At 46.9% G+C, this 25,350-nt stretch overlaps 1 protein-coding gene across 1 annotated transcript in view; it reads left to right on the forward strand.

The window, feature by feature from the left end:
* The window catches only part of COL6A3 (collagen type VI alpha 3 chain), a 93,838-nt gene that overhangs the window by 64,947 nt on the left and 3,541 nt on the right, over nt 1-25,350 (forward strand). The window contains exons 30-43 of the mRNA XM_069544117.1: nt 1,330-1,380; nt 1,576-1,611; nt 2,311-2,373; nt 3,395-3,457; nt 4,689-4,721; nt 4,805-4,841; nt 4,938-4,949; nt 5,053-5,546; nt 7,330-7,426; nt 8,184-8,882; nt 10,095-10,197; nt 13,200-13,804; nt 15,514-15,777; nt 16,835-16,933. Of these exons, the coding sequence (XP_069400218.1) occupies nt 1,330-1,380; nt 1,576-1,611; nt 2,311-2,373; nt 3,395-3,457; nt 4,689-4,721; nt 4,805-4,841; nt 4,938-4,949; nt 5,053-5,546; nt 7,330-7,426; nt 8,184-8,882; nt 10,095-10,197; nt 13,200-13,804; nt 15,514-15,777; nt 16,835-16,933 (2,656 nt within the window). The remainder of the gene's footprint in view (nt 1-1,329; nt 1,381-1,575; nt 1,612-2,310; nt 2,374-3,394; nt 3,458-4,688; nt 4,722-4,804; nt 4,842-4,937; nt 4,950-5,052; nt 5,547-7,329; nt 7,427-8,183; nt 8,883-10,094; nt 10,198-13,199; nt 13,805-15,513; nt 15,778-16,834; nt 16,934-25,350) is intronic.

A 25,350-nucleotide genomic window follows, 5' to 3' on the forward strand; every position in this document is an offset into this window, starting at 1 on the left:
CCTTCCTAACCCAGGGATCGAACCCAGGCCTGCCGCATTGGCAGCCAGGTTCTTTACCATCTGAGCCACCCGGGAAGGAATGAGATATCCCAGAATGGAAATTCTTACTTTGGGAATTCATTTTAAAAAATATTAAAAAAATCCTCTAACTGCTCACTTACAATAATGTTGTAACGTATATTTATATCTAGGAAAAAAAATATCTTCAGCACATTGGGAAGTTTCCTAAGATGAGTTATGACACCTAAATACTCCATACATGGGCCAGGTTGATCTGACTCGTGATCCCAAAGCTTGAAAATATTACTCTTGTGTTTGTAATTTCTCTGTAGTGAATGGCAGCTTAAAAATCCATTGCTATTGCTTAGTCTCAGAAGCAGAGGGGAAAAATAAAATCAAACTTTAAAAACGACTCAAATCATTGAAAAAAAATCTCTTCTTGATTCTGTCTCGATTAATTTGGGGCAACAGCTCTTTGGTTGTTTAAAACTGTGAATTAACTAAGGGGCATGTTCTGCATGCGTTTTAGAGGTATTATTATATATTTCAAGTACATTCTTCTGATTCTTTTGGAATAATGAACAGTGTCCAGTTCGGAGAGCCCCCCCAGGAGACAGTGATAGGGACAAGTCTCCGAGTACAGGGAGACAGGTTTTGGGAAGAAAGGAAATCTAGAGCTGTGACCTGGAAGGAAGGGAAGGGGCACCCAGGAGAGGGGAGCAGGGGCTGAGCAAAGAAGACGCGGGAAGGTATAGATTGAGTCCCATGTTCTTTGTTTGAAGTAGAATCAAAGACTCATGGGGCTTCCCTGGTGGCTCAGTGGTAAAGAATTTGCTTGTCAATGCAGGAGATGTGAGTTCAGCCCCTGGGTTGGGAAGATCCCCTGGGAAGGAAATGGCAACCCACTCCAGTATTCTTGCCTGGGAAGTCCCATGGACAGAGAAGCTTGGTGGGCTACAGTCCATGGGGATGAAAAAGAGTCAGACATGACTTAGCAACTAAACCACCAACAACAAAGACTCATAGATCCATAGGTCAAGGTGACCTTCAAGAGTCCTGTGGACTCTAAGATTCCCTGGCTCCATGACTCTTTGATTCTACATCCAAACAGCATCGTTACCAATAGCTTGTAGCAGTTTTTTACATTGTAGTCCATGAAGCTCACCCACCTATAGACACGGTCTAGTTCACACTGAAGGATGGGTGGGTGTAGGAACTTTCCCCTGAACTATACCTTGATCTGATGCACTGCTCAAGGCTTTAGACAAAGAAGGTCGTGGAGCGCCTGACATGGGTCCCTGCAGCAATGCCGTCTTTCCATTCTTTCAGGGAGATGATGGGCGAGATGGAGTCGGCAGTGAAGGACGCAGGGGCAAGAAAGTATGTATCTGCTGAGGAGTCTTGAACTCTGACATGTTGTAGTTTTAAAGATTTATCTCACAGAATTTAATCGTAACATGGTGAACTTCTTCTCTTGGTGACACTAGATTGATTTCTTTTCTGCTTGAGAATAATTTATGTTAGATGATTTTACATTGGGACCCAAATATTGAGTCATTTATTTATCTTTTATAGGGAGAAAGAGGATTCCCTGGATACCCAGGTCCAAAGGTAAGCATTCCCCTAGTGGGTAGACATCTTCATTGTTTTGAATGCGTCTGATGGGAGCACGGCTGAAGGTCACCATATCTTGGGTCTAGTCGTGGGTTAGACGCGAACTGAGTGACCCTGGGAAAGACCCAACTTCTCTAAGACCTTCCTTCATCAGTGAGATGAAAATGACAATAAGCACTTGGCGTGGCCCTTGTGAGGATGAAAAGAAATGACACTACAACAAAATATAATCTGTACACATGCGTGCGTGCATGCTAAGTCGCTCAGTCGTGTCCGACTCTGTGAGACCCCATGGATAGCAGCCCACCAGGCTCCTCCGTCCACAGGATTCTCTAGGCAAGAACACTGGAGTACGTTGCCATTTAAGGAAATGGCAACCCACTCCAGTATTCTTGCCTGGAAAATCCCATGGACGGAGGAGCCTGGTAGGCTACAGCCCATGAGGTCGCAAAGAGTCGGACACGACTGAGCGACTTCACTTTCACTTTCTCCAGTAATCTATATAATGCTGTCATTAATGTGAATTCTAAGTTCAGTAACCTTAGACTAAATCTGATAACTCAGTGGAAAAGTCCATCAAAGTCCAGCCACATCCATTTGGCTGCCCTGGGAAGTGTGATTTGGAGGTCCCCAGGGACCCTCAGTTGGACTTGCCATTCCAGAGCTTAATGTACTTCTTCCTGGCTGTCTTCCCAGGGCAATCCTGGTGAGCCAGGGACAGACGGACCACCGGGACCCAAAGGCGTCAGAGGCCGAAGGGTAAGTTTGCCTGTCCCTTGGCTGAAGGTGGAGAATCAGAACCTTCATGGCAGCAGGCCTGAACCCTGAAGACTCCACTGCTTCTTTCAGAGTTACCCTTCTTCACTGTGACCCGGCTGGAGTTGTGGGGGTGGGAGCAGAGGAGCCCTCACCCTGGACGGATGTCCCCCTGACCCCCTGCAGCAGTGCCAGTGCTGTCTCCCTTTGGTTATGCTCCCCTGCAGGGAGGCCTGGAGGGCCCCCTCCTGTGATGCATCTCGGGGGTCACTAGTCCACGGTCCACTCCATGCCTGGCACCAGGGGACTCAGAATGAGTGACGTTGAAAGTCTGTGTGGACACAGTCGGTCATGCCCACTGGATGTTGCAGACAGGATTCCATGAGCTGCACAAAGTGCTCACCAGGGTTCCAGGCTCGGGTCGAGCAAGGCTGAGACCACGTATTCCCTCGCCTCCCCATCATACTAAGACTCCTCTTTCTTAAGCTACTTTCCGTTGTGTGTTTTTCTCCCTAGAGGATATCTACTCATCCTCTAAAATTGCACTGAGTCTTGAATTAGCAATTCATGACCTAGAAACAGGGAAAGGTGTCTCACAGATATTTTTAGGTTAAAATACAGTTAAATTCATCATCATTATCCTGTTAATTTGCTCAGTGAGGACGTTCAAACTAAATCATTTACTACTCATGATGGAGTTTGAAAACACTGGCCTGGTTCTCTACATTCGAAGAGTAAGCTCATGATTTGTCAGTTACTGATTTCTTGCACGTCCATCGTGGTCTTATTAAAGGTTCTCAGGCCAGCATCTTCTCCCCTTGACCTGCCAGAGAACAGAGTTTGGGGAGATGCACTCTCTTTTGTTAGGGCCACTTGTCCCTACACTGAAGGTCTCTTGAAATGAGAGATTCCTCTTGGTGATGAGGGACGTTGGACAAGATCACATCTACTATCCCGTCCAACTGTAGGAACTGAGAATTCTCCACTTTCTGTCACAACTGAGACATGTTTATTCTGCTTCCAGGGAAACTCGGGACCTCCAGGGATAGCTGGACAGAAGGGAGACCCCGGTTACCCAGGGCCATCTGTAAGTACCTACCCATTCCCAGTCAAGCTGCCTGAGGGCTGGGAGCCTTCCACATGGTCCTTGAAGACTTTCCACCATCTCCTTTCCTTATGAAAGCGTTGTCTGCATTTTTGTTGTTTATTTGCTTTTTAACCAGTTCCCTTATTGATATCACAATGAAGAAAAGACTTTTTGAATTTTAGAGTACCAAGACAACGGTAAAGGAAACTTCATGCAAAATTCTGTAATCCAGGGTGTATTGTAAGTTGCCTTTAAAATTTCCTAGTGTAGGTTTTGAGGTTTGTATAGCGGGCAAAGAAAAGTAAACACATCTAAATACCTCTTGATTGCATCTTGAGGAAGGTTAGTAGAGATCTCGGTTTGGAGGAGACTCCCTTTGGGCTATAAAGTCCCAGAGGGATTCATAGTCGGAACCCCACTAGTGACCTGCCACCTGGAACCATGGGGGCGCCCTTCTCCAGCCTGTACACATCCTTCATTACAAATGTCTTTGTTTCCTTGCTTGAATTTCTCCCGATACTGTCTCCTGACATTGAAATTGATGAAGTTCAAAGAAGAGTGGGGAAGATACCGCAGGAGGGAAAATAATCCCTGAAAGAACATGTTAAAGGGTTGAACTGGTTGAACCCAGGAGAAGAAGGCAGAGGCAGGGGTCTAACTGAGGGCAGCCTGTAATGGGCGATGGTTAGGCCAGTGGCAGTGGGAGGTACGCAGGCACAGCTGGACGGAAAGATGCTGGCTAGCCCACGAGACGACGGCCTGACCCTCGGCAGCCACAGGCTGGGATGAGATGTCGAGGGCAGCTCTGGGTGTATCCTGGGGGTGGAATCCAGCCAGAGTGCTCAGACCCGGAGCCTCAAGGTAGCTCTGTTGACTCCCGGGTGTCCCTCCTGCGACAGGGCGTGGGAAGCCTAGGGGCAGATTAGAGGGAAAGGCAGATCTGTTCTGGGGGAAGTGGCTTTTAGACCCGAGCTCGAATGTGTGGTTTACCCTGATTGGTGGTGAGCATCCTGGTTTCCAGGGTGCAGGGCTGTTAGCTTCAACTGGAGACACTTCTGTCTCCCTTTTCCTCCTGGAGCAGTTGAGTCAAATTTAGAGGGAGAGCCTGTGAACAATCAAGGCCAGCCAGGGACCCCCTCACTTCCTCTGGTGTGCGTCCGTGGGCCTGGGCTCTTCCTCTGCAGGATGCTCCACGTGTGCGAGGTCTCAGCCGCCCGTCCTTGTTTTGCAGGGTTACAAAGGCAGCAGAGGCGACTCGATGGACGTAAGTTGCATGCGTGCTGCCCTCGCCCTCGCCCTGTGAGCCTCCTGTCCGCCTTCTTATGTCTTCTCTCCTCCCTTTTGCAGCAATGTGCACTGGTCCAGAGCATCAAAGATAAATGCCGTAAGTACGCTGTTTTCTGCTGTCTGCACCGCGGTTTTATTCTTGCGTGTGAAAGCCCGGTGGACGTGGCTTTCATGCTCCTCTGTTCTTTTCCAGCTTGCTGTTACGGTAAGTTATCTCGGTGACTGGACTTCCTTCTGAGGGAAGCAGAAGTCCCTTTTTCCGGTAAGTAGTGTGTCTGTGAACCCCCACCCCCACCCACTTCCCACAGGGCCCCTGGAGTGCCCCGTCTTCCCAACGGAGCTGGCTTTCGCCTTGGACACCTCCGAGGGGGTCACCCAGGATACGTTCAGCCGGATGAGGGAGGTGGTCCTCAAGATTCTGGACGACCTGACCATCGCTGAGAGCAACTGCCCACGGGGGGCCCGCGTGGCTGTGGTCACCTACAACAACGAGGTCACCACGGAGATCCGCTTTGCCGACTCCAAGAAGAAGTCCATCCTCCTGGACAAGATCAAGAACCTGCAGGTGTCGCTGACCTCCAAGCAGCAGAGCCTGGAAACCGCCATGTCCTTTGTAGCCAGAAACACGTTTAAGCGGGTGCGGAGCGGGTTCCTGATGAGGAAGGTGGCAGTGTTCTTCAGTAATAGGCCCACGAGGGCATCCCCGCAGCTCCGGGAGGCTGTGCTCAAGCTCTCAGATGCCGGGATAACACCCTTGTTCCTCACGAGCCAGGAGGATCGGCAGCTGATCAACGCCCTACAGGTCTGTGTTCCGGGCCTCTGAGCAGGCACTCGGGCACATCCATGCCCAAATCTGGGACCAGTTTGCACCCTATAGCTTCTCAAAGCATCTAGATGAGGCTGGTATCCAAGCTGGGATTTCTAGAACAGCCTGATGGCTCTGGCACTAGCGCGACTCACTGTGCCTGTGACTTACTCCCACCAGGTCCCTCCTCGAACCTTGGAAGAGATGCTCCCAGGCTGACCCTGGGAGCCCTCCCTCCCTTAGGGACATCAGCGAGCCAGCCCCCAGACTGCATCCCTATTCAGGCGTTTCTCAGCCAGGCTGCCATCTAACAATTAAAAAAGTCATTTAAACAAAGAACAAGGAAGCTTTAGCTTCTGCCTGTGAAGCAGCTAAGTACTCCCTTGTCATTTGCTTAAATAACTTGTGTAATTGTTATAATGATACATACATATATAAAATAATTGATTAATCAGTCAATCAGTCTTTGCCCAATGCCGATCCTGGTTGTGTCCAGGATGGGTGGATGATGGTCAAGAAGGAAAACAGCGGGACCAGGATCTTGGCTTGGTTTTAGTTCAGTCACCTTCTGGCTTCAAGTCACTGAAAGTAACAAGGCCCTCCCCCTTACCTCTCTGTGGCTCAGGGTTCTCAGCTGCAACAGATGCAGAGGGGTGAGCTGGTCTCTAACATCTTCCTTTCCAAACCAAGTAGCTATGGTTTTATCAGTGCCACGTCAGCCAGGGAGAGTTGGGTCACTGGTGCCATCTCTCAGGGTTTGTTCTGCCAAACTTCAGGCCAGTTTGAGCACCAAGTATTGGGCTGGGTCTCTGCCTTGGGTTCATCAGCTGTTTGTTCCTAGCAGGGTCTCATGTGTGTACATCTCCCTTGTGAGGGCCAGGTGGTCCAGAACCTTGCGTGTTCCTTTTTATCTGCTTATTTACTGGCTTCACTGGGTCTTTGCTGCTGCACGTGGGCTCTCTCTAGTTGGAGGAGTTGGGCTTCTCACTGCAGTGGCTGCTTTTGCAAAGCACGGGCTGCAGGTGCACAGGCTCGGTAGTTGTGGCACACAGGTTTCGTTGCCCTGAGGCATGTGGAATCTTCCTGGACCAGGGATTGAACCTGAGTCCCCCTGCACTGGCAAGTGGATTCTTAACCATTGGGCCACTAGGGAAGTGCCACCATGTGTGTTTCTCAAAAGGATAGTTTCAGGCAGTCAATTATTCATTCATTCAATTATTCACAAAATAAATCATTACTGATGGTGTGTCAGAAGCTGTGATTGGCAGGACTTTTTAAATCTTCTGGAAGTGATTGCTTGTTTTGTTGTAAAATCCCTTTCTGGACCTTGGCACATGAAAGAGGGATGGAGCCAACATTGGCTAGTTGCTATTATTGTTGCTAGAAATAACAGTTAACATTGAGGTCCCTGCTGTTTGCTGGAGACTATACCAGGCACTTTAGCTTCATTACCTAATTTAATCCTCCAAATAACTTCATGGGAATCTACCATTAATCCCAGATTGCAGCAGAGGAAACTGAATTCCAGAGAAGTTAAATAACTTTGCTTCAGGTCCAGCAGAGAGTGCAGGAGAGGGGTTTGAACTCCAGCTCATCTCGTTGGAAGAAAACCTATGTTTTTCTATTATAATCAGCGCCTTCCTTTCTAACCCTACTTCCTAAGAAAGAGAAGCTATTGGGGGGTTATTTAATTGATGTGACTCTAATGTTTTCTTCAGCTGTATTTATGGTAACATCCAGTATATTCTAGTATATGAACATTTCTTTTTGTTTAAACCAGATCAATAACACAGCGGTGGGACATGCCCTTGTTCTTCCTGCTGGCGGAGACCTCACGGACTTCTTGAAGAATGTCCTGACTTGTCATGTCTGCTTGGGTAAGCTGCTTCTCCAAGAGGAAAGCCTGTCCAGCTGCAATTGTGAAACACACCGTCCACAGGGAGACATTGAGTGAATAATCACCATCTGTACAAAGAGCCTGAGTTAAACGAAGACTCACATGGCCCTGTATTTACCAGTGTAAATGCTGCACATGTAATTTCCATGCTTGAAGATGACTCCCCCCAAATAGAGCCTGTCTCTGTTAGGAGAGCATTGGATTCCATAGGTAATAAAGGAGCAAGAGGGCTCTGCTTACGTTTTGACCTTGGAGTCCAGAACTTAATAATCTGGCTTTGTGACTTTCTGGAAAATATTCTTCAAGGAGTGGCAAAGAAGTAAGGTGTTTTTCTTTCCTTTCCCCTTTTTTTTACTCTTTCATTATGCCAAAAGTGTTCATTGCTCAATCATGTCTGACTCTTTGTGAACCCATGGACTATAGCCTGCCAAGCTCCTCTGTCCATGGGATTCTCCAGGCAAGAATACTGGAGTAGGTTTCTATGTCCTCCTCCAGGGGATTTTTCTGACTCAGGGATCGAACCCAAAGCCATATTAAAAAGGATTTTAGCTTGCTGATTAGTTCCCCCTGGTAAGTGTTAGGTGGTGAAAAACTGAAATCTGGCCACAATAATGTCAGCAAGGTATAAGTTTATACATTATGTGACAATTTTAATGACCCCAGACCCCCTGCAGACTGACGTGCGGTTTCTCACTCTGAGAGTGACAGAATAAACAGGCTGCCACGCTTCTTTCTAGACATCTGCAACATCGACCCATCCTGTGGATTCGGCAGCTGGAGGCCTTCCTTCAGGGACCGGAGGGCAGCAGGCAGCGACGTGGACATTGACATGGCTTTCATCTTAGATAGCTCCGAGTCCACCACCCCGTTTCAGTTCAACGAGATGAGGAAGTACATCGAGTACCTGGTCCGACAGCTGGACGTGAGCCCGGACCCCAAGGCCTCCCAGCACTTCGCCCGCGTGGCCGTGGTGCAGCACGCACCCTACGAGGCAGTGGACAACGCCAGCGTGCCGCCCGTGAAGGTGGAGTTCTCCCTGACTGACTATGGCTCCAAGGAGAAGCTGCTGGCCTTCCTCGGCAGCAGGATGACCCAGCTGCAGGGGACCAGGGCCTTGGGCCGCGCCATCGACTACACCATCCAGAACATCTTTGAAAGTGCACCCAACCCCCGGGACCTGAAGATCGTGGTGCTGATGCTGACGGGCGAGGTGCAGAAGCAGCAGCTGGAGGAGGCCCAGAGAGCCATCCTGCAGGCCAAGTGCAAAGGCTACTTCTTCGTGATCCTGGGCATTGGCAGGAAGGTGAACGTCAAGGAGCTGTACAGCTCTGCCAGCGAGCCCAACGACGTCTTCTTCAAGCTGGTGGACAAGTCGACGGAGCTCAATGAGGAGCCCCTAATGCGCTTCGGGAGGCTGCTGCCATCGTTCGTCGGCAGTGAGTCCTGCGTGCCCTTGGCTCCAGGGGTGGGCCCGTGGGTTTGGGAATGATAGCTGGTGTCCCCACATCGACCTGTCCATTCATTCAACTGGTGTCTATTGGCATCTCCCACGTCCCAGACACACTGGTAGGAGCTGGGGTTGCAGTGGACATAGGTGGGAATCCTGCCTTCTTTCACTTGTTTGTTCAACCAGACTTGACCAGGCTTCTCCCAGCCACAGGCTGTGCTCCTGGGGGTTAATGGTCGAGGCGGGCACAGGGGTCAAGTGCACATTTATTAAGCCCAACACTAAGTATGCTGGTACGTCACACTGAAGTGTGTCCTGAGGGGAACCAGGGAAGCTTCTAGAAGGAGCAGAGTTGATCTGATCTTACCCGCTAACCCCACACTTGGCTGCTTCCGAGCCTTTGCTGTTGCGGCTCTCCCTCCTTGAAATGCTCTCTACCCTGCTTCAGCAGCGAATCCACATTCATCTTCAAAAATTCCCTCCATGTGCCCCTTCTCACCAGGATGCTCCCAATGCCCAGGGCTTGAGCATCATTAATCTGGATGCTATACTTCCTGCATTTGTTACATGGCCTCTTGTCATTCATTTCTGGATCTGTGGTCCCCGTAGACCACACGTCCTGGAGGAGGTGTGTCATTCACCACTGCCTTGTCCAGAGTCAGCAAAGAAAAGTCTTACAAACAAGGGAGCTTTATAAAGTATACACTGCCCCCTCCACTGCATAAAATTTTAGGGGAAAAAAAAAGGTAAAGCAAAGCTAGGCCGGCAAGTTCACGCAGGGGTCACTATTCCTGTCTTCAGAAGTTTAAAAACAGAAGCCTCGTTAAATAGCATTGAGAAAATGTTGACAGTAATGTCAACATTGTAAATGTTGATTCTCATTTGACGTTCAAGAGCTTGGAGCTCACTTACCTCTGCACTTGATTTCTCCTCTATCCCTGTCTTCCTGCACACTGAGTAAATGTTACCTTTAACCTGATCACCCAAATATTGCCAAATAGAAGATACTGATTTAAGATGTTTTATGGACTGAGGACTATTACGCTTCATGTTTCAAATCACTGGATTTAGGTCATCTGGAAGAATGAATTACTTCAACAAGTATTTATGGACTACCTACTGTGTGATCCATTTAACTCCTTAGCAGAGGAATTTTAATTTGCATGTGATTCACATGCACTAAATTTTTTTTTCTCTCTAGGTAAAGATGCTTTCTACCTGTCCCCAGATGTCAGGAAACAGTGTGATTGGTTCCAAGCAGACCAACCGGCAAAGAATCTTGTGCAGTTTGGTTACAAACAAATGTAAGTGATTATAAGTGTCTCAGAAGCTAGAGTGCTAGGGGGCACGCACAGGTCCTGTAGCCAACAGATAACTTTATGGGGTGAGGATGTTGAAATCCAGAAAATGGGACTTCCCAAAGGTCACGTGGAGCATTTCAGGAGAAGAATCTGTTGTCTCCATTGGTTTTTGCTGTGTAACAAACTACCTGAAACTTAGTGGCTGACAATAACAACTGTTTAATTTGCAATTCTGTGGGCTGGCGGGTTTTGTTTGGGCTCAGCTGGGCAGTTCTTCTGGCCTCTAAGGGGCTCACTTACATGCTTGTGATCAGCTGCTGGTCGGCTGTGGACTGATGGTCTGGGGTGGTCTGACATGGGTCACTCATCTCTGCTCTATGTGGCAAGCCTGGATTTGTGCCCAAGGAGACTGGGCAGGGTTCTAAGAGTGAAGATGAAAGTGGACAAGCCCCCCTGAGGTCCAGGCTGGAGCTGGCACACTTGTTCCCTATGCTCAGCTCCACTGGCCAAAGCCTGTCCAAAGCCAGCCTTGCTAGATTCAAGAGTAGGGAGCTGGACCTGTTGGGGAGACCCACCACATCACACTGTTAAGAGCATGGGTACAGAGAAAGGTGGGCCATTGGGCCATATGTCCCAGATATCTAACCGGTGTGCAAGGATTTCCTATAGAAGGGTTAGACACATGAAGCAAAAAATGGACTCCAGTCTTCTTCTTAAAAGGATTAATGCTGTACTAGCATAGGTGATGGTGGCGACTGAAGGAGGCAACATGCATGATCTCCTGGGAAGAGCCATGAGGGGGCTGAGAGATGGGTAGGGCTGCAGTGCTCACAGTGATGCTGGCCACTTGGCACATGCTCTGTGGTCTTATGCCCAGCACCATTGTTGACGCCAAATCCAGGAGCAGAGAGGAGGGCGGGGTGGCCGTGTGATGGGGGTGCTGCACGAGGGGGACATGGTGACAGGAACCGGGGCCAAGCACTGTGCCAACAATCCATGCCCTCCGGGAGAGGATGGAGTGTCACACTCTGGGGAAAAGGCAGGTTTTGGCTGTTGAGTCCAAATGAGATGCAGATTCGAGTTAGCCTTGCGAAGTGGCTTCCTGGCTTCTCCTGGCTGACCCCCAGGTGGCTTCTTCCTACCACCCTTACGTACTTCTCTCTGCACCCCTTAACTCCTTCAGCTCTTGCCTCTGTCCTCAGAGGGAGTGCTTTATGTCAGCCTCAGTTCAGTACAATCGCTCAGTCGTGTCTGACTCTGCAACCCCATGGACTGCAGCATGCCAGGCTTCGCTGTCCATCACCAACTCCCAGATCTTGCTCAAACTCATGTCCATTGAGTCGGTGATGCCATCCAACCATCTCATCCTCTGTCGTCCCCTTTTCTTCCTGCCTTCAATCTTTCCCAGCATTGGGGTCTTTTCTAATGAGTCAGCTCTTCACATCAGGTGGCCAAAGTATTGGGAGTTTCAGTTTCAGCATCAGTTCTTCCAGTGAATATTCAAGACTGATCTCCTTAGGATGGACTGGTTGGATCTCCTTGATGTCCAAGGGACTCTCAAGAGTCTTCTCCAACATTACAGTTCAAAAGCATTGGTTCTTCGGTGCTCAGCTTTCTTTGTGATCCAACTCTCAAGTCCATACATGACCACTGGAAAAACCATAGCTTTGACTAGACAGACCTTTGTCAGCAAAGTAATGTCTCTGCTTTTTAACATGCTGACTAGGTTTGTCATAGCTTTTTTTCCAAGGAGAAAGTGTCTGCAGTGATTTTGGAGCCCCCCCAAATAAAGTCTGTCACTGTTTCCATTGTTTCCACATCTATTTGCCATGAAGTGATGGGACCAGATGCCATGATCTTGGTTTTCGGAATGTTGAGTTTTAAGCCAACATTTTCTCTCTCCTCTTTCACTTTCATTAAGAGGCTCTTTAGTTCCTCTTCATTTCCTGCCATAAGGGTAAAAGCGTGGTGAGCCTGGCAGGTTGGAAATCATTCCTAATCCAACAGTGACCCTCCTCTGGTGCTGGTCCACAGGCTCTATCTTCCCAGCCTTTTAATACAATCTATCTAATTTCCCTCGAATATTCCATCATGTCGGCTCAACTTTATCTTTAGGAAAACAGAATAAACAAAGCAACCTAGTGTTTGAAGTTTTATGATAGCATCTTGAACAAAATATACTGTATATTCCATATAGCATGACACTCCTATAAGACAATAATGATCGTCTCGGCATAAGAAACAAACAAAATTGGGTCTGTGCTGTCGTGTCTGCTGGTTATGTTGTTATTCTTTTTAAGGATTCAGAATAAATTAATAAATTGTGAGAGAAACAAGCACACACACAGAAATTAGTAAAACCAAAATTGCGCAGTGAATACTGGGACTGAACATATATGTCAACTTCGTATTTTCCAGCTCAACACAGCATCTTGTTGAGTAGATACCTGCTTACAATGAGAGTAGCTGTTAAATGATCTTAGTTTTCGGGGTGTGTTTTTCAGTTGGTCAGTTCTTATAATTAGTTTGTTGTTGTTCAGTTGCTAAGTCATGCCTAACTCTTTCTGACCCTATGGATTGTAACATGCCAGGCTTCTCTGTGCTCCACTATCTCCTGGAATTTAAAGTATTATTTAAATATTATTTTATTTTTTATTATTCACTATTCATAAGTATTATTAAATGACAATATTTATTTTTGTTTCTTTACTCTCTCCCTGGTTTTACTTTATAAATTGAAAATAAGACAACAAGTATATTTATAGTACAATTGAAGTTTCACTTTTAATAATTCTGTTTTTTATATGCTGTTAAATGTCTTTTCTGTGGCACAGATCCTAAAAGGACACATTTAGTATATGTAATACTATATGTAATATATATAAGCTACTGCATGTGTTTTGCTGAGAGAGCAAATTTTACATGGCACATGGAATTATGTCTTTGTTTTAAATGGCAGGAGAAAATATGTATGAGTCAAAATAACATTTAATATATTTTAACAGAAATGTTCCAAATAACGTCACTTCAAGTCCTACATCCAAACTGGTGACCACAACAAAGCCGGTGATCACCACCACCAAACCGGTAACAGTGGTGAACCTGCCAGCCTCAAAGCCAGCTGCCATGAGACCTGCGGGTGAGAGACCCACGGCTGGGAGATCCGAGGCCTCCAAGACTGAGGCCACCAAGGCTGAGGCCACCAAACCTGTGGCCACCAAACCTGTGGCCAGCAAGACAGAGGTCACCAAGACTGACAGTGCCAAGCCAGTGGCCACCAAGACTGAGGCCACCAAAACTGAAGCTGCCAAACCTGTGGTCACCAAGGCTGAGGCTGCAAAACTCACAGCCACCAAGACTGAAGCCACCAAGACCGAGGCTGCAAAGCTCATGGCCACCAAGACTGAGGCCACCAAACCTGTGGCTGCCAGGCCCGAGGCTGCAAAGGCAGACACAGCCAGACCTGCAGCGGCCGCGAAGCCTGCAGCAGCCAAACCTGCCCCTGCCAGACCCCCTGCTGCTGCCAGATCCACGGCCACGAGGTCCGAGGCCCCCAGGCCCCAGGCAGCCAGAATGGCTGCCAGCAGACCCGCCACTGCTAAGCCCGTGGGTAAGAAAGCCGCCAGCTCGCGCTGTTCCCATTTATTGCATATAGGGCTTGTCCCCGGAGCCTGTTACAAAGCAAAGCAGACACAGTCCTTGATCTGGGATCTGACATCTAGATGCAGTATCTTGAAAGGTGCTGATCTGAGCATGGAATTACCAGAACATCGCTTATTTTCTGTATTCAAAAGCAATCTTTCTCTCCCTTGCCGCACACCTTGCGAGGCCGATGAGTTCCATGCAAAGAGCAAGTGAAATAAATCCCCCTGCCTTTGCTGCCTGTTCTCCCACGCTCCCCACCCCAACCCCAAGCCTGCACCAGGTGAGCTCGGTAGTGACCCATTCTCTCCGGGGTTTAGCATGTGGCCAGCCCCCGCCCCAGCTGGAGATGTGGTTGTCTTAGGCTAAAGGGAGAAGTTCTAAGCCAATGTAGAGTTTTAGACCCCGCTGAGGGACTGAGAGAAGGATAAAGCCTGTTGTCAGCTCTTAGGCGGTGAAAAAGATGTTCTAGGCTTTAGCTCTGGAGCTAGACCTCCCTCTCTCAGACTATGACCCCCAAAGTTCTGGATGGAGCTTTGCAGTTACAAGCCTTGTCCCCACTGTGAAGCTCATACCCACAGAAAGGAAGCCCAGGCTTTGTGCTGTGGTTACCTTGGGGCATTTTGTTTAGCAAAGAGGAAAGTTAGAGCCAGACCATCTGTCTGTCCCTGCAGGCTGGACTGCGTGCTGGTACTGCCCTGGGGAAGAGTACATTCCAGGCTGGACTGGATTACCAGGGGCAGGTGGGCTTCACGGGACTCAGACTGTGTTGTTTTATTTTTCCCTCAAAGAAGACACTTAGAAGTTCCTTTGGGGTCACAAACTGAGTTGAAAAGTGAAGGCAGGATGTATGTGCTCCTGAAAAAGTGGACATTGTCTTCATTTTATGAACAGAGAGAGAGCAGGGATTCCTTCCAAGAATTTCAGGTCATGCCCTGAAGTTCCATGATGTGTATTTAATAGACTGTTAATGATGGGGCTTATTCTGTCTTGAAGATTTCAGATTGAGCACGCTGGACTGTGCATTTTCAAAGTATCTTCTTAATTAGATTTTCAACAGAAAAAAAAAAAAAAGGTAGTGTTATACCTGGTGGATGAATGATGAGATTTTTGATTACTGTGAATTTCACATTTCCCATATGCTGGTAGTTACAGCATCAGTCTTTCTCAGGAGCTTAAATGAGAAATTATTCCTCTGCCTCCCCTAAGCTTCAGATCAGCTGTCTACTGGCACATGTCTTTCAGGTTTCAGATTTCATCTCTGGCCTATGTGTTACAGTCATTTAGGGTTTTACTTTTTATCAATTAATTTTTTAAAGATTTTTTTATGAAGATCATTTTAAAAATTGTGTATCTGTTTGATTTTGTCTGTGCTGGGTCTGCCTTGATGCCAGGGCTATTCTCTAGGTGCAGTGAGCAGGGCTCCCCTTGGGTTATGGGTCACGGTTCTTAGTGCCACGGCTTCTGTTGAACAGAGCGTGGGCTCTAGGTGCACGGCCTCCAGAAACTGCGACACACCAGTTTAGCAGCCCCTCGGCGTGTGGGATCTTCCTGGACCAGGGCTCGAACCTGTGTCCCTTGCACTGACAGGCAGATTCTTATCCACTGCACTACCAGGGAAAGCCCCCAGGGTAGCATATTGTACCTCATGCTCCCTACACTCTCTCTATTCCGCAGTGAAGGCACCTCGCGAGGTCCACGTGTCCGAGGTCACAGAGAACAGTGCCAGGCTGCACTGGGAGAGGCCCGAGCCGCCCAGCCCTTACTTGTACAACCTCACCGTCACCTCGGCCAACGATCAGGCTGTGGTCCTGAGGCAGAACCTCACTGGCACGGACCGCGTCATCGGGGGCCTGGTCCCCGGGCAGACTTACCACGTCACAGTGACCTGCTCCCTGAGGTCTCAGGTCAGAGCCGTCTACCAAGGCAGCTTCAGCACGAGTAAGTACTCGGTCGCCTGCAGGACAGTCGGTACCCCTCTCTGCGCAAGACATCAAACGGGGCGGCCAGGGGAACGATCCCCACGCACTGGACCTTGTCCTGAAAAACAGCAACAAGGGTACAGTGAGACCCTGCACGTCCTGCTTGTACCGAACTCGATGCATTAACCAAAGAGACACCGGGGTTCCTTGTGAACTATGACCCGGCCTCTGGGGTCCTGGGCTACTAGATGGAGGAGCCCTGACCCACGGGGCCCGAGTGTAGCCACTTCCCAGGGAGGAGGAAATATGCCCGCGGAACCCGGCTGGGTCTCAGCCACCCGCTGTGCCTGAGTGTCAGAAGCATGTTTTCGTGTTCAGTGAACGGAAAACACCCCGAGTCGCGCTCCGTAGGGAGTAACCAGAGAGCCCTTGGAGCTGCACCGTCCCAGCACTGCGGGACGTCCACAGCCCTGCAGAAAGGGCACCGGCGTGCCCCTCCCCTGGGCCCAGGGTGTCCTGCTCTGCCCTCTGCCGTGTGGGCCCCGTGGTGCCCGTGCTGCCCCGGGGTTTGCCCTAGCGTGCTTTCCCGGTCTCTGTTCAGGACAATACCCCACCCCCAAGTTTTCCTGGACACCCCTCCCTTAGGCCCGGCTCTTCTCCACCCCTGCCGCTCCTGGGACGTGGAGGGGGAGGCTCCCACTCTTTTCCCCTGGGCCAGTGTCATTCACATCAAGGAACTATGAATGAGGATGGGCAGTTCCCATCTGTTACCATGCAATGCAGAAAGATATGAGTCCAAAGACCATTCAGCCCCAGGGCTCTGTTTCCTAGGATGGAAACAGCAGAAGTTACGTGGAAACTGTGAGGACCTGTCCCAAGTTCAGAGGCTCTCTGTTTGCTTGATGAGATGAATCAGACGTGCAGACACCGGATAGGAGTCATGTGTGTAGAGACTTCTTGGGGCTCTGTGTCTCAGTGGCCCATGCTTACATAAGACATGATCCAGAAAAGCAAGCCTGCCTCAGTCTCTTACTTTTCCAAATTACTTACTAGGGGTGAATCTTTTTCTTTTTCAGAGAAAATTCAGCTTCCACCTCCGCAAGCAGAGCGGTCAGCTTCTAGTGCAACCGTCAACCTAGTGGTGAGCACAGACCGGTTGGCTGGGAGTAAAGCAGGTGAGCCGTTGAAAACCTTAGGTGCATTGCAGCGCTAAGAAAGCATTCTTGGGGCTATGCTGGTGGGTCCAGTGGTTAAGACTCCGTCTTTCCACGGCAGGGGGCATGAGTTGGATTCCTGGTTGGGAAGCTAAGATCCCACGTGCTGTGTGGTGAGGCCAAACATTGAAAACAAAAGCGGAGCTAAAAGCAGAACTCCACGGCCCATTCATACTTAAAAGGAGAAAGTCCAGTAAATCATACTATTTTTTTAAAAAAGAGAATTCTTCCAAACAGTTTAATCTGCTGGGGTTCTAATTCTCAGACCAGGAGTGACTTGTATGGAGAATGTTCCAAAGTGGCTCTGTGTGGTCCATCCTGGTCTTAACTTCCATATTCCAAGTTCCAAATGGTGACTTACCTTGCCTGTCCCGAGGTTCTTAGAAAAAGCTGACCAAGGGCGGCTTTGGGGAACTGTAGCCAGGAACTCATGAGTCCCTTAGTCATTTCCCCAGTGCCTCATCTTGGGACTTGAGTTTATTTGTGATCTGTGATGCAGCACGGCATAGGGTTTCATCTGCACAGTGATTTAATTTAATAAGAAACTACTCAGAAGAACACGAGACAGCTCAGTTTGGAATCCATGAAATTCGCGGGTTTGGAAGTGACCCACGGGGTCGCTGCTCTGGTCCCAGTTCCCTCTGCATATACCCTGGCTTAATCGAGCCTGCCCTTCTCTTGGGCCTGAGCCAAGCGTGTGCATGCTCTATGTGAAATCTGTGACAAGTTAGACGTGTTTCTGGAAGTGACAGCTGTTTCTTGTTTTTCTTCCTGGGCAGTGGAACTCTGGGTGACCCATAACCTCTCCAGGGGAACGTGAGCTGTGATTGTTCATCTGTGGGAAACGGTTATTGAAATGGCCAATATGCTTTGCTTAAGAGTATTCTGCCAAAGATATTGGTATTAATTCCACAGTCAAATTCCATGGGATTTAGATACCTTATTGGTTTATAGACCCCAAAGCAAAGGGTTTCCACTAATTATGGGGACAGTTTGTTAGTTTTGAAATTAATATGTTGGCTCCAGAGGATGAGCTAGTTAGATAGCATCACTGACTCAATGGACATGAATCTGAGCAAACTCTGGGAGATGGTGAAGGACAGGGAAGCCTGGTGTGCTGCAGTCAATGGAGTCACAAAGAGTTGGACAGGATTTAGCCACTGAACAACAACAACCTATTGGCCTCAGTCAGGAGGAGGAAGGTGTATTTCTTTATAGAGTTTGTTTCTCTTATGGATTAGGGTGAAAGGCATTTCTTGGGTGCTGAGCCGCTTTTGTAGATCCTAGCTGTAAAAGCAGCTGTGCTTTCCCACTTTGTCCTGTATCATCAGAAGCAGCAGCACGCTCATTTTTTGAGCTGTGAGGATTCCCCATTTTACTCTTTCCATTGCAAGTTTTAAAATGATCCTTGTTTCTCCACCTCACCCTTCTTGTAGAGTCTGTATCCTAGCTCACCTGCGTTTAAGTGAAGCTGGGTGGTTTCCTCCTCCACACCTCCATCTCTTTGGGCCTGCTTGGAAATATAGGACTTGGTTCTTTTAGTTGTTTCTGGAGGAGTCTTGTCTTTTACTATGATCGTATTTTATTCCATTGAATACGGGACTTTCCCCCGTCCGTGTATGCATGTGTATATATCTACATCTGCATTTTCACATTTATCTATCATCTCTTAATTCAGCCATAACCCATAATGACTTTGGACATAAGGAGTTATTAGAGAGAAGATAATGAAGTCAATACAGGAATTATGAAACTCTTACATACATAGATGTTTAATAAGGGTCAACAAACCAACTACTTTATAAAGCTGCAAAATGTTTCAAAATAGTTTATATTTGGAAACAAGTTTAGGCATTGGTCTGTGATAGAGGTTGTTATTCAGCTGCTAAGTCGTGTCCGACTCTCTGCAACCCCATGAACAGAAGCATGCCAGGCCCCTCTGTCTCCACTGTCCCCCAGAGTTTGCGTAAACCTGTCCATCGGGTCGGTGATGCCAGCCAACTATCTCATCCTCTGTCGCCCCTTCTCCTGCCCCCAATCTTTCCCAGCATCAGAGAGCCAGGTGTTTTTCAGGCTCCTCTGGGCTTTCCAAGTTCTTTCCTGATATAAATGTATGGGAATAATTCAGAAATTCATGTTACATTGGGTGATTCAGTTTCAACTTCTTAAGAATTGTGTGAAAAAACTTTATAAAAACTTTCAATGTTATGACGTTTAACTTAGACTGAAAAAATGGAAGTAAGGATGTGGCTTGAGAGGCAGAAGGAAACTGAAGTCTCAGTGCCTCTGTTTCTTTTTTTTCTTTCTCTTTTGAGATATATTATTGAAGTCTATGTATTCGGAGCTACTGAAGTAGAGTTGAATTACAGTTTACAATGTTGTGTTAGTTTCTGATGCACAGCAAAATGACTCTGATATACATATATATTCTTTTCCATATGGGTTGTTATATGGTACTGAATATAGTTCCCTGTGCTGAACAGAAGGGTCTTACTTGTCTGCTTTATGAGTAGTGGTTTGGATCTGCTAGCCTCACACTGCTCATCTACCTCTCCTCCCTTGCCTGCTTTCCCCTGTGATGCCCCTCGGGTTCGTAGGCTTCTTTCTTATGTCTGTCTGTGAGGCTGTTTCTGTTTGGTAAGTTCCTTTGTGTCGTATTTTAGCTTCCACGTGTGATGATGTCACACGGTGTTTCTATTTCTCTGGCTTCATTCCCTCAGGAAGACCATCCCTGGGCCCATCCCTGCTGCTCAGTGGCCTTCTCTCGTTCTTTTTTTGTGGCTGAGTCGCATCACGTTGTGCGCACACACCACATCTTTATCCGTTTCTCTGCTGATGGACACTTAGGTTGCTTCCATGTCCTGGCTTTCGTAAATAGTGCTGCTGTGAACGTTGAGGTGCATGTATCTTTTCAAATTAGAGTTTTTTCAATCCCTTTGATTTTGGCTTATCATCAAGTGACCATGGACCTGCTTTTGTCTCTGCTCTGGGGGTTCTCTGCAGCCCCTAGCCCACCCAACATGGCGCTTGAGTTCAGAGAAGCCGTAAGGGATCCGCTAGGATCTCACCAAAGATAGGGGTCAGGACTGGTGACATTCTGACTTCAGAGTCCCTGAGATCTGTGCACATTGTTGCCACTCGTTGGTAACTTCACCCCTCATAGAGTGCGGGGAAGGTGAAACTTCTAGCAAATGTGATGCTTCGGTGAGAGAAAATAATTGGGAATAAATTGCACAGTGAGATTTGGGGTTGTGTTTGGTCTTATGTGTGGTCCAGAAGGGATAAGAATATATAAACAGTGTTGAGTTAATACAAACAACACAATCTTTAAACAGGCATCTTGCTGGGCTGTCTTGTCTTTTAAGACTGAGTCACAGATTCAGGAGTAGGAAGGTATTCTCAATCCACACCTTCAACACTTAGGTCTCATCTCTTCACGTGACAGAGAGAAAAGAGATGTTAAAACCGGGGCTTGTGTGTCTTTCAAGGTGACGACTGGTAGTTAGATGTGTATGAACCCAAAACCTTTCTCCTTCCTTCTGACCTGTACAGAACCCTCAGCCCCAGGACCTGAATGCTGTTTCACGTGTGTGTGTGTGTGTGTGTGTGTGTGCATGCGCACATGTATGTCTATTTTCCTCCAGTGATTCAAGTCAGTCTGAAAGTTTAAATTACTTGCTCTTCTTAACAAGCTTCTGCACAACTGATCTCTAGCCCACAAGTAACAAAACAGTGCTGTGCCTGAAGAAGTCACTTAGTAAACATTTGCACGTGAACATATGGAGTTACATGCACACACATATACACATACCCCATCTTGAAAGCTCTTCTTGAATTGAATTAATTGGGTATTTACTTTAGAATGTATAAATTTAAAATGCATAAACAGATCAGGAGATGGAAGCTTGCTTTCCTCCCTCCCAGTGCCTCCCATACAATTAAGGCATTTTAGAAATTTTCCCAGGGTGTAAAACATTTTAACAATATTCATGTTTTGGTAGCAAGGAAAAAGGAGTAACAACAAATCATTTATGAGAAACTTTACAAGTGCAGTAACTGTATCTTCCTCCCTAGTTGTATGTATATTTCACATCTAAATGTCAGTTGCCACAATATGCATTCTTTCTGCAAACCTGTATTTTCAAGACAGTTCAGGCAAGTATCATTTTTAAAGCTAGCATTTTTATGTGAACATGAATACGGTTTGATTCTTTTTGTTTTTTTGTAGCACCAGTTCACTAGAAACGTGGTTTGTGCTTGCAGAGATGTGGCCCTTTCTTGTATAGTAAATGCTAGACACTTTTTTATGTGTGTGTGCCTTTTTTACCTCGTGAATAAAAGATTTACTAGGTTTTGATTCTGTCTTTGGGAAATGAATTTTGTCATAGTTAGCCACTCTGGGTTTGGGGAACATGGTGACCAGTGTTTGAATCTGTGCAGGAATCTGTGGGCCCAAATCCTGTGAAATGAACAAGTCTCGGATCCACGGCATCCAGTGAGGGGGAGGAAGGCTGGACAGTACTAATACCTGAGTTTTCGTTGGCGTTTGTTACTGTTCGCCGCTTTGGAAATTCACATTTAATAGACACTTCTTTACCAGAAGTGTGACCCAGGCCCCGAACGTGAGGACACCCTCACGAAAGGATTCTTTGTCTCCCCTGATGAGGCCTGGCCCTGTTTTGCATGGAGTGTGAGCTGTAGCATCAGTGTGAGGTGGAATGTGAGTAAGGCACCGGTTTGAGACGAAGGTTGACTACAGCAGCAGACCGATAGCATCATTACTAACGTCGAGGAGTCCAGGCTTGGCAGTACTACACAGTTCCGTTCTATTGCATTTTATTTAAGACGCATTTATTCATTCATTTCGGCTGTGCTGGGTCTCCGTTGCTGTGTGTGGGCTTTCTCTAGTTGCGGCACGTGGGGGTCTGTTCTTCCTTGCGGCGTGTGGGCTGCTCATTGCGGTGGCTTCTTGTTGCAGAGCACAGGCTTTGGGTGAGTGGCCTCCAGGAGTCGGGGTGCACAGGTTTAGTTGCCCCATAGTATGTGCAGCTTTCACCGACTGGGGATTGAACCCAGGGCCTCTTGATTGGCAGGCAGATTCTTAACCACTGGACCACCAGGGAAGCCCCATGATTCCATTTTAAATGGTTGATACTTTTTTTTTTTTCCTCAACAAAATATAACAAGCCCTGTGAAAAGAAAAAAAATCCCTGCCCACTTTTTGCTTTTCTCAGCATCTAAAAGAAACACACCCACTTTTCTGGGATGCATTTGCTGCCTGAAAATAGCATTTAGTAGCAATTAAATGAATCTTTCAGTGATTATCACAGTCTTAAAAAAAGCACAGACTATGCTAAGCATTTTTTGTAGCGCGCTTTGTTCCTGCTGGTTTTGAGGACACTGTCATTTGTATTAGGTTTCTGTTAACCGTCTCTCTCCTCTTTCTCTTATTTTTGGCTGCAGAAGCCTTGGAGAGATATTTTATATGCAAATGATTAGTAAAGCAAAGACACTGAGGGTTTCAAACAGCAAAAAAAAAAAAAAAAAAAAAAAACCTCAGAAAATTTGCTTTTTTAGTATTATAGAATGAATCCTAAATTATTGACCTGCCTATGTATGAAGAGATGTTTCAGTGCCAAAGGGAGTCAAATAACTAACAAAATCGGTAGCATTCATTTTAGTTACTCTAGAAATTAGCAGTCTGTAGAAATGACCATGTTTTGTCTGAGCAGGCATTGCTGGGTCCGTTACACAGCTGAGAAGGAAATAAGTTCACCGATGTTTTGCTTACTTTATTGATTCTAAGATGCACAAATTTTCCCACTGTAGTACTTCCAAAATGGAAATGTGACTTGAAGTTGATGACATGTTGTGTCTTACTGGCAGCATTTCCTCTTACTTAGTGGAATATAAAATAATAATGCATCATAAAATTAAGGTATCTTAGATTTGATGAAATCCAGTATTTGTATGTTCCACCATGAATACATAGCATTGGCTGCCATAAAATGATGTGATGTGGAAAATATATGACTTTATGTTAATAATTTAAAGAACTAACTTAACCCCACAAGTTCAGGTACATTAAATAGCTACAAACACTTCTTCTCCTTGGTTGAAGAGACATAACCATCTTCAAGGCAGTGTGTTTATTGCTGCATGAGAAGGTAGCTAAGTCAGCTACCATGTTTGAATTATGAGGGGTCCCAAGGGCATTTGGCTTTTTTTTTTTTTACTGTGAACCATAAATGTCTTATGAAATGAAACTTTATTGGTCAGGACCTGAAACTACATTTAACATACAGCTACAACAACATTTAAAATAAAGTAAAAAATGCAGAAAATATTTCCTTGGTAATTCTGAGTCAGTACTCAAAATATAGACATGGGAAAGTTTTATTCATTCCCGCCAATTGTATCTGCTTCAGAGGTTTGGAAGCGCTTTACATCATGTCAACAATGTCTGGTCCGAAGGCAATTAAACCTTCCTGTTTTGAAGCCATTAAACTAATAAGGAACACAATTGCACATATTTATATCTGCACTGTAAACACTTTCCACTCCTCTTAGCCCCCACAATTTTGCTTAAGAAAGTACTTAAATACTGATAAATTCCTGGCTTGGAAAATGTCAAAGATGAGGCCTTTAAAAATGCTGCTTTTAGACACTATAGAAATCTCAACTGATAAAAGACAAGAATTTCCAATTCAACGTGTTTTCAGTTTTCAGTTCAGTTCAGTTCAGTCGCTCAGTCGTGTCCAACTCTTTGCAACCCCATGAGATACCTTTTTCTAGTAATAAAACAATAGATACTCATTGTGAAGAATTCAGAACATACAGGAAAATGTTAGAACATAATCCTCCCATTCTGATGCTTGAGAGCCTACTGTATGGCTCAGAACCTACTATGGGACTCCACTCAGTGCTCTGTGGTGACCTAAATGGGAAGGGAATTAAAAAAAGAGGAGATACATGTAATCTGTGGCTTCCCTGGTGGCTCAGATGATAAAAGATCCACCTGCAATGCTGGAGACACGGGTTCACTCCCTGGGTTGGGAAGATCTCCTGGAGAAGGGAAAGGCTACCCACTCCAGTATGCTGGCCTGGAGAATCCCATGGACTGTATGTTCTATGGGGTCTCAAAGAGTCGGACACAGCTGAGTGACTTTCACTTTCATTCTTTTCAGGGTTTGATCTCTGGGTGGGGAAGATCCCCTAGAGAAGGAAAGGGCTACCCACTCCAGTATACTTGCCCAGAAATCCCGTGGACAGAGCACCCTGGGAGGCAACATGTCCATGGGGTTACAAAAGAGTCAGATGCAACAACTATGTATACTATAGTGAATTCACTTTGCTGTACAGTAGAAACTAATGCAACATTGCAAAGCAACTGTACTCCAGTACAATTTAATTTAAAAAAATGGAGAATCCCAAGATTTTGTGTTTGGATACTACTGAGGCCCATGTTAATTTATTTCTCTTGGTTCTTCAGTGTCTGTGTGTCCAGAGTGGTCATGTCCTGATATTTCATTAGTAAACCTTACAGGTCTTGGCAGTGACTCCTGTTGGAATAAAGGATGTAGAATGCTGTGGTTTAGTGCTGGAGAGCAAAGGTGAAGAGCAAAGGACACTGGAAAAGCCAGTGGGTCAGGGAACAGTGTCCTACTGCAGGGCTGCCTGCCGGCTGGGCATCCTCAGATCTGGGAAGACTTTTGTCTGCTTTAGAAGACCACAGTGGAGTAGGACCCAAAGAGCTAAACAGGGTTGGCCAGGATGAGAACGCACTTTGAATAAACAATGTGGAACCAACCTGGGCCCCTGGGGGATGCTGTAGGGAAGAAAGAGGAGGGGATGAGGTGACCATTTGCCCAGGTTCCCACACTAATGGGGATCCATTGCTAAGCAAGGGATGTGTGTTTGTGGCTGAATGGTCTTACTTTGCTCAGTCCCCTCTTTCCTTAAAACCAGGCCTTCTACCCCAGTGCTGGCACTTATAAGAGGAGGAACATTGGTTTTGTGAGTTCTCATCACTTTATCCTGGCCTCCTCAGGTCTTCAAAAAGCTCTGGGTAGCATTGCTAGCCTTCTGGGCCTCTGAAAAGTCTGCAACTCAGAGATGCTGTAATTGTGGGGCCACCTTCCTCCTGCAGGGGTGACAGCCTCCCCAGAGTCACCAGACAGTGTCTTAGACCAATTCTGAGCTTCAATCCTGTGCCCGTAAGCCTGGTCCATTTTGGCTGACCCAAGCTTTGGTTTTCTACCTGAAGACCCAGGTCTTTCCTTTAACTTCTTGGTATCATTTGCAGAAGCTCACCACCCCTGCCACCCCTGCAGCTGGGGAGAAGGCCCCCGGAGATGTGAGCCTGGTGTGTGTGTGTG

The sequence above is a fragment of the Ovis canadensis genome, chromosome 1 (assembly GCF_042477335.2).
Source record: "Ovis canadensis isolate MfBH-ARS-UI-01 breed Bighorn chromosome 1, ARS-UI_OviCan_v2, whole genome shotgun sequence".
Classification (NCBI taxonomy): Eukaryota; Metazoa; Chordata; class Mammalia; order Artiodactyla; family Bovidae; genus Ovis; species Ovis canadensis.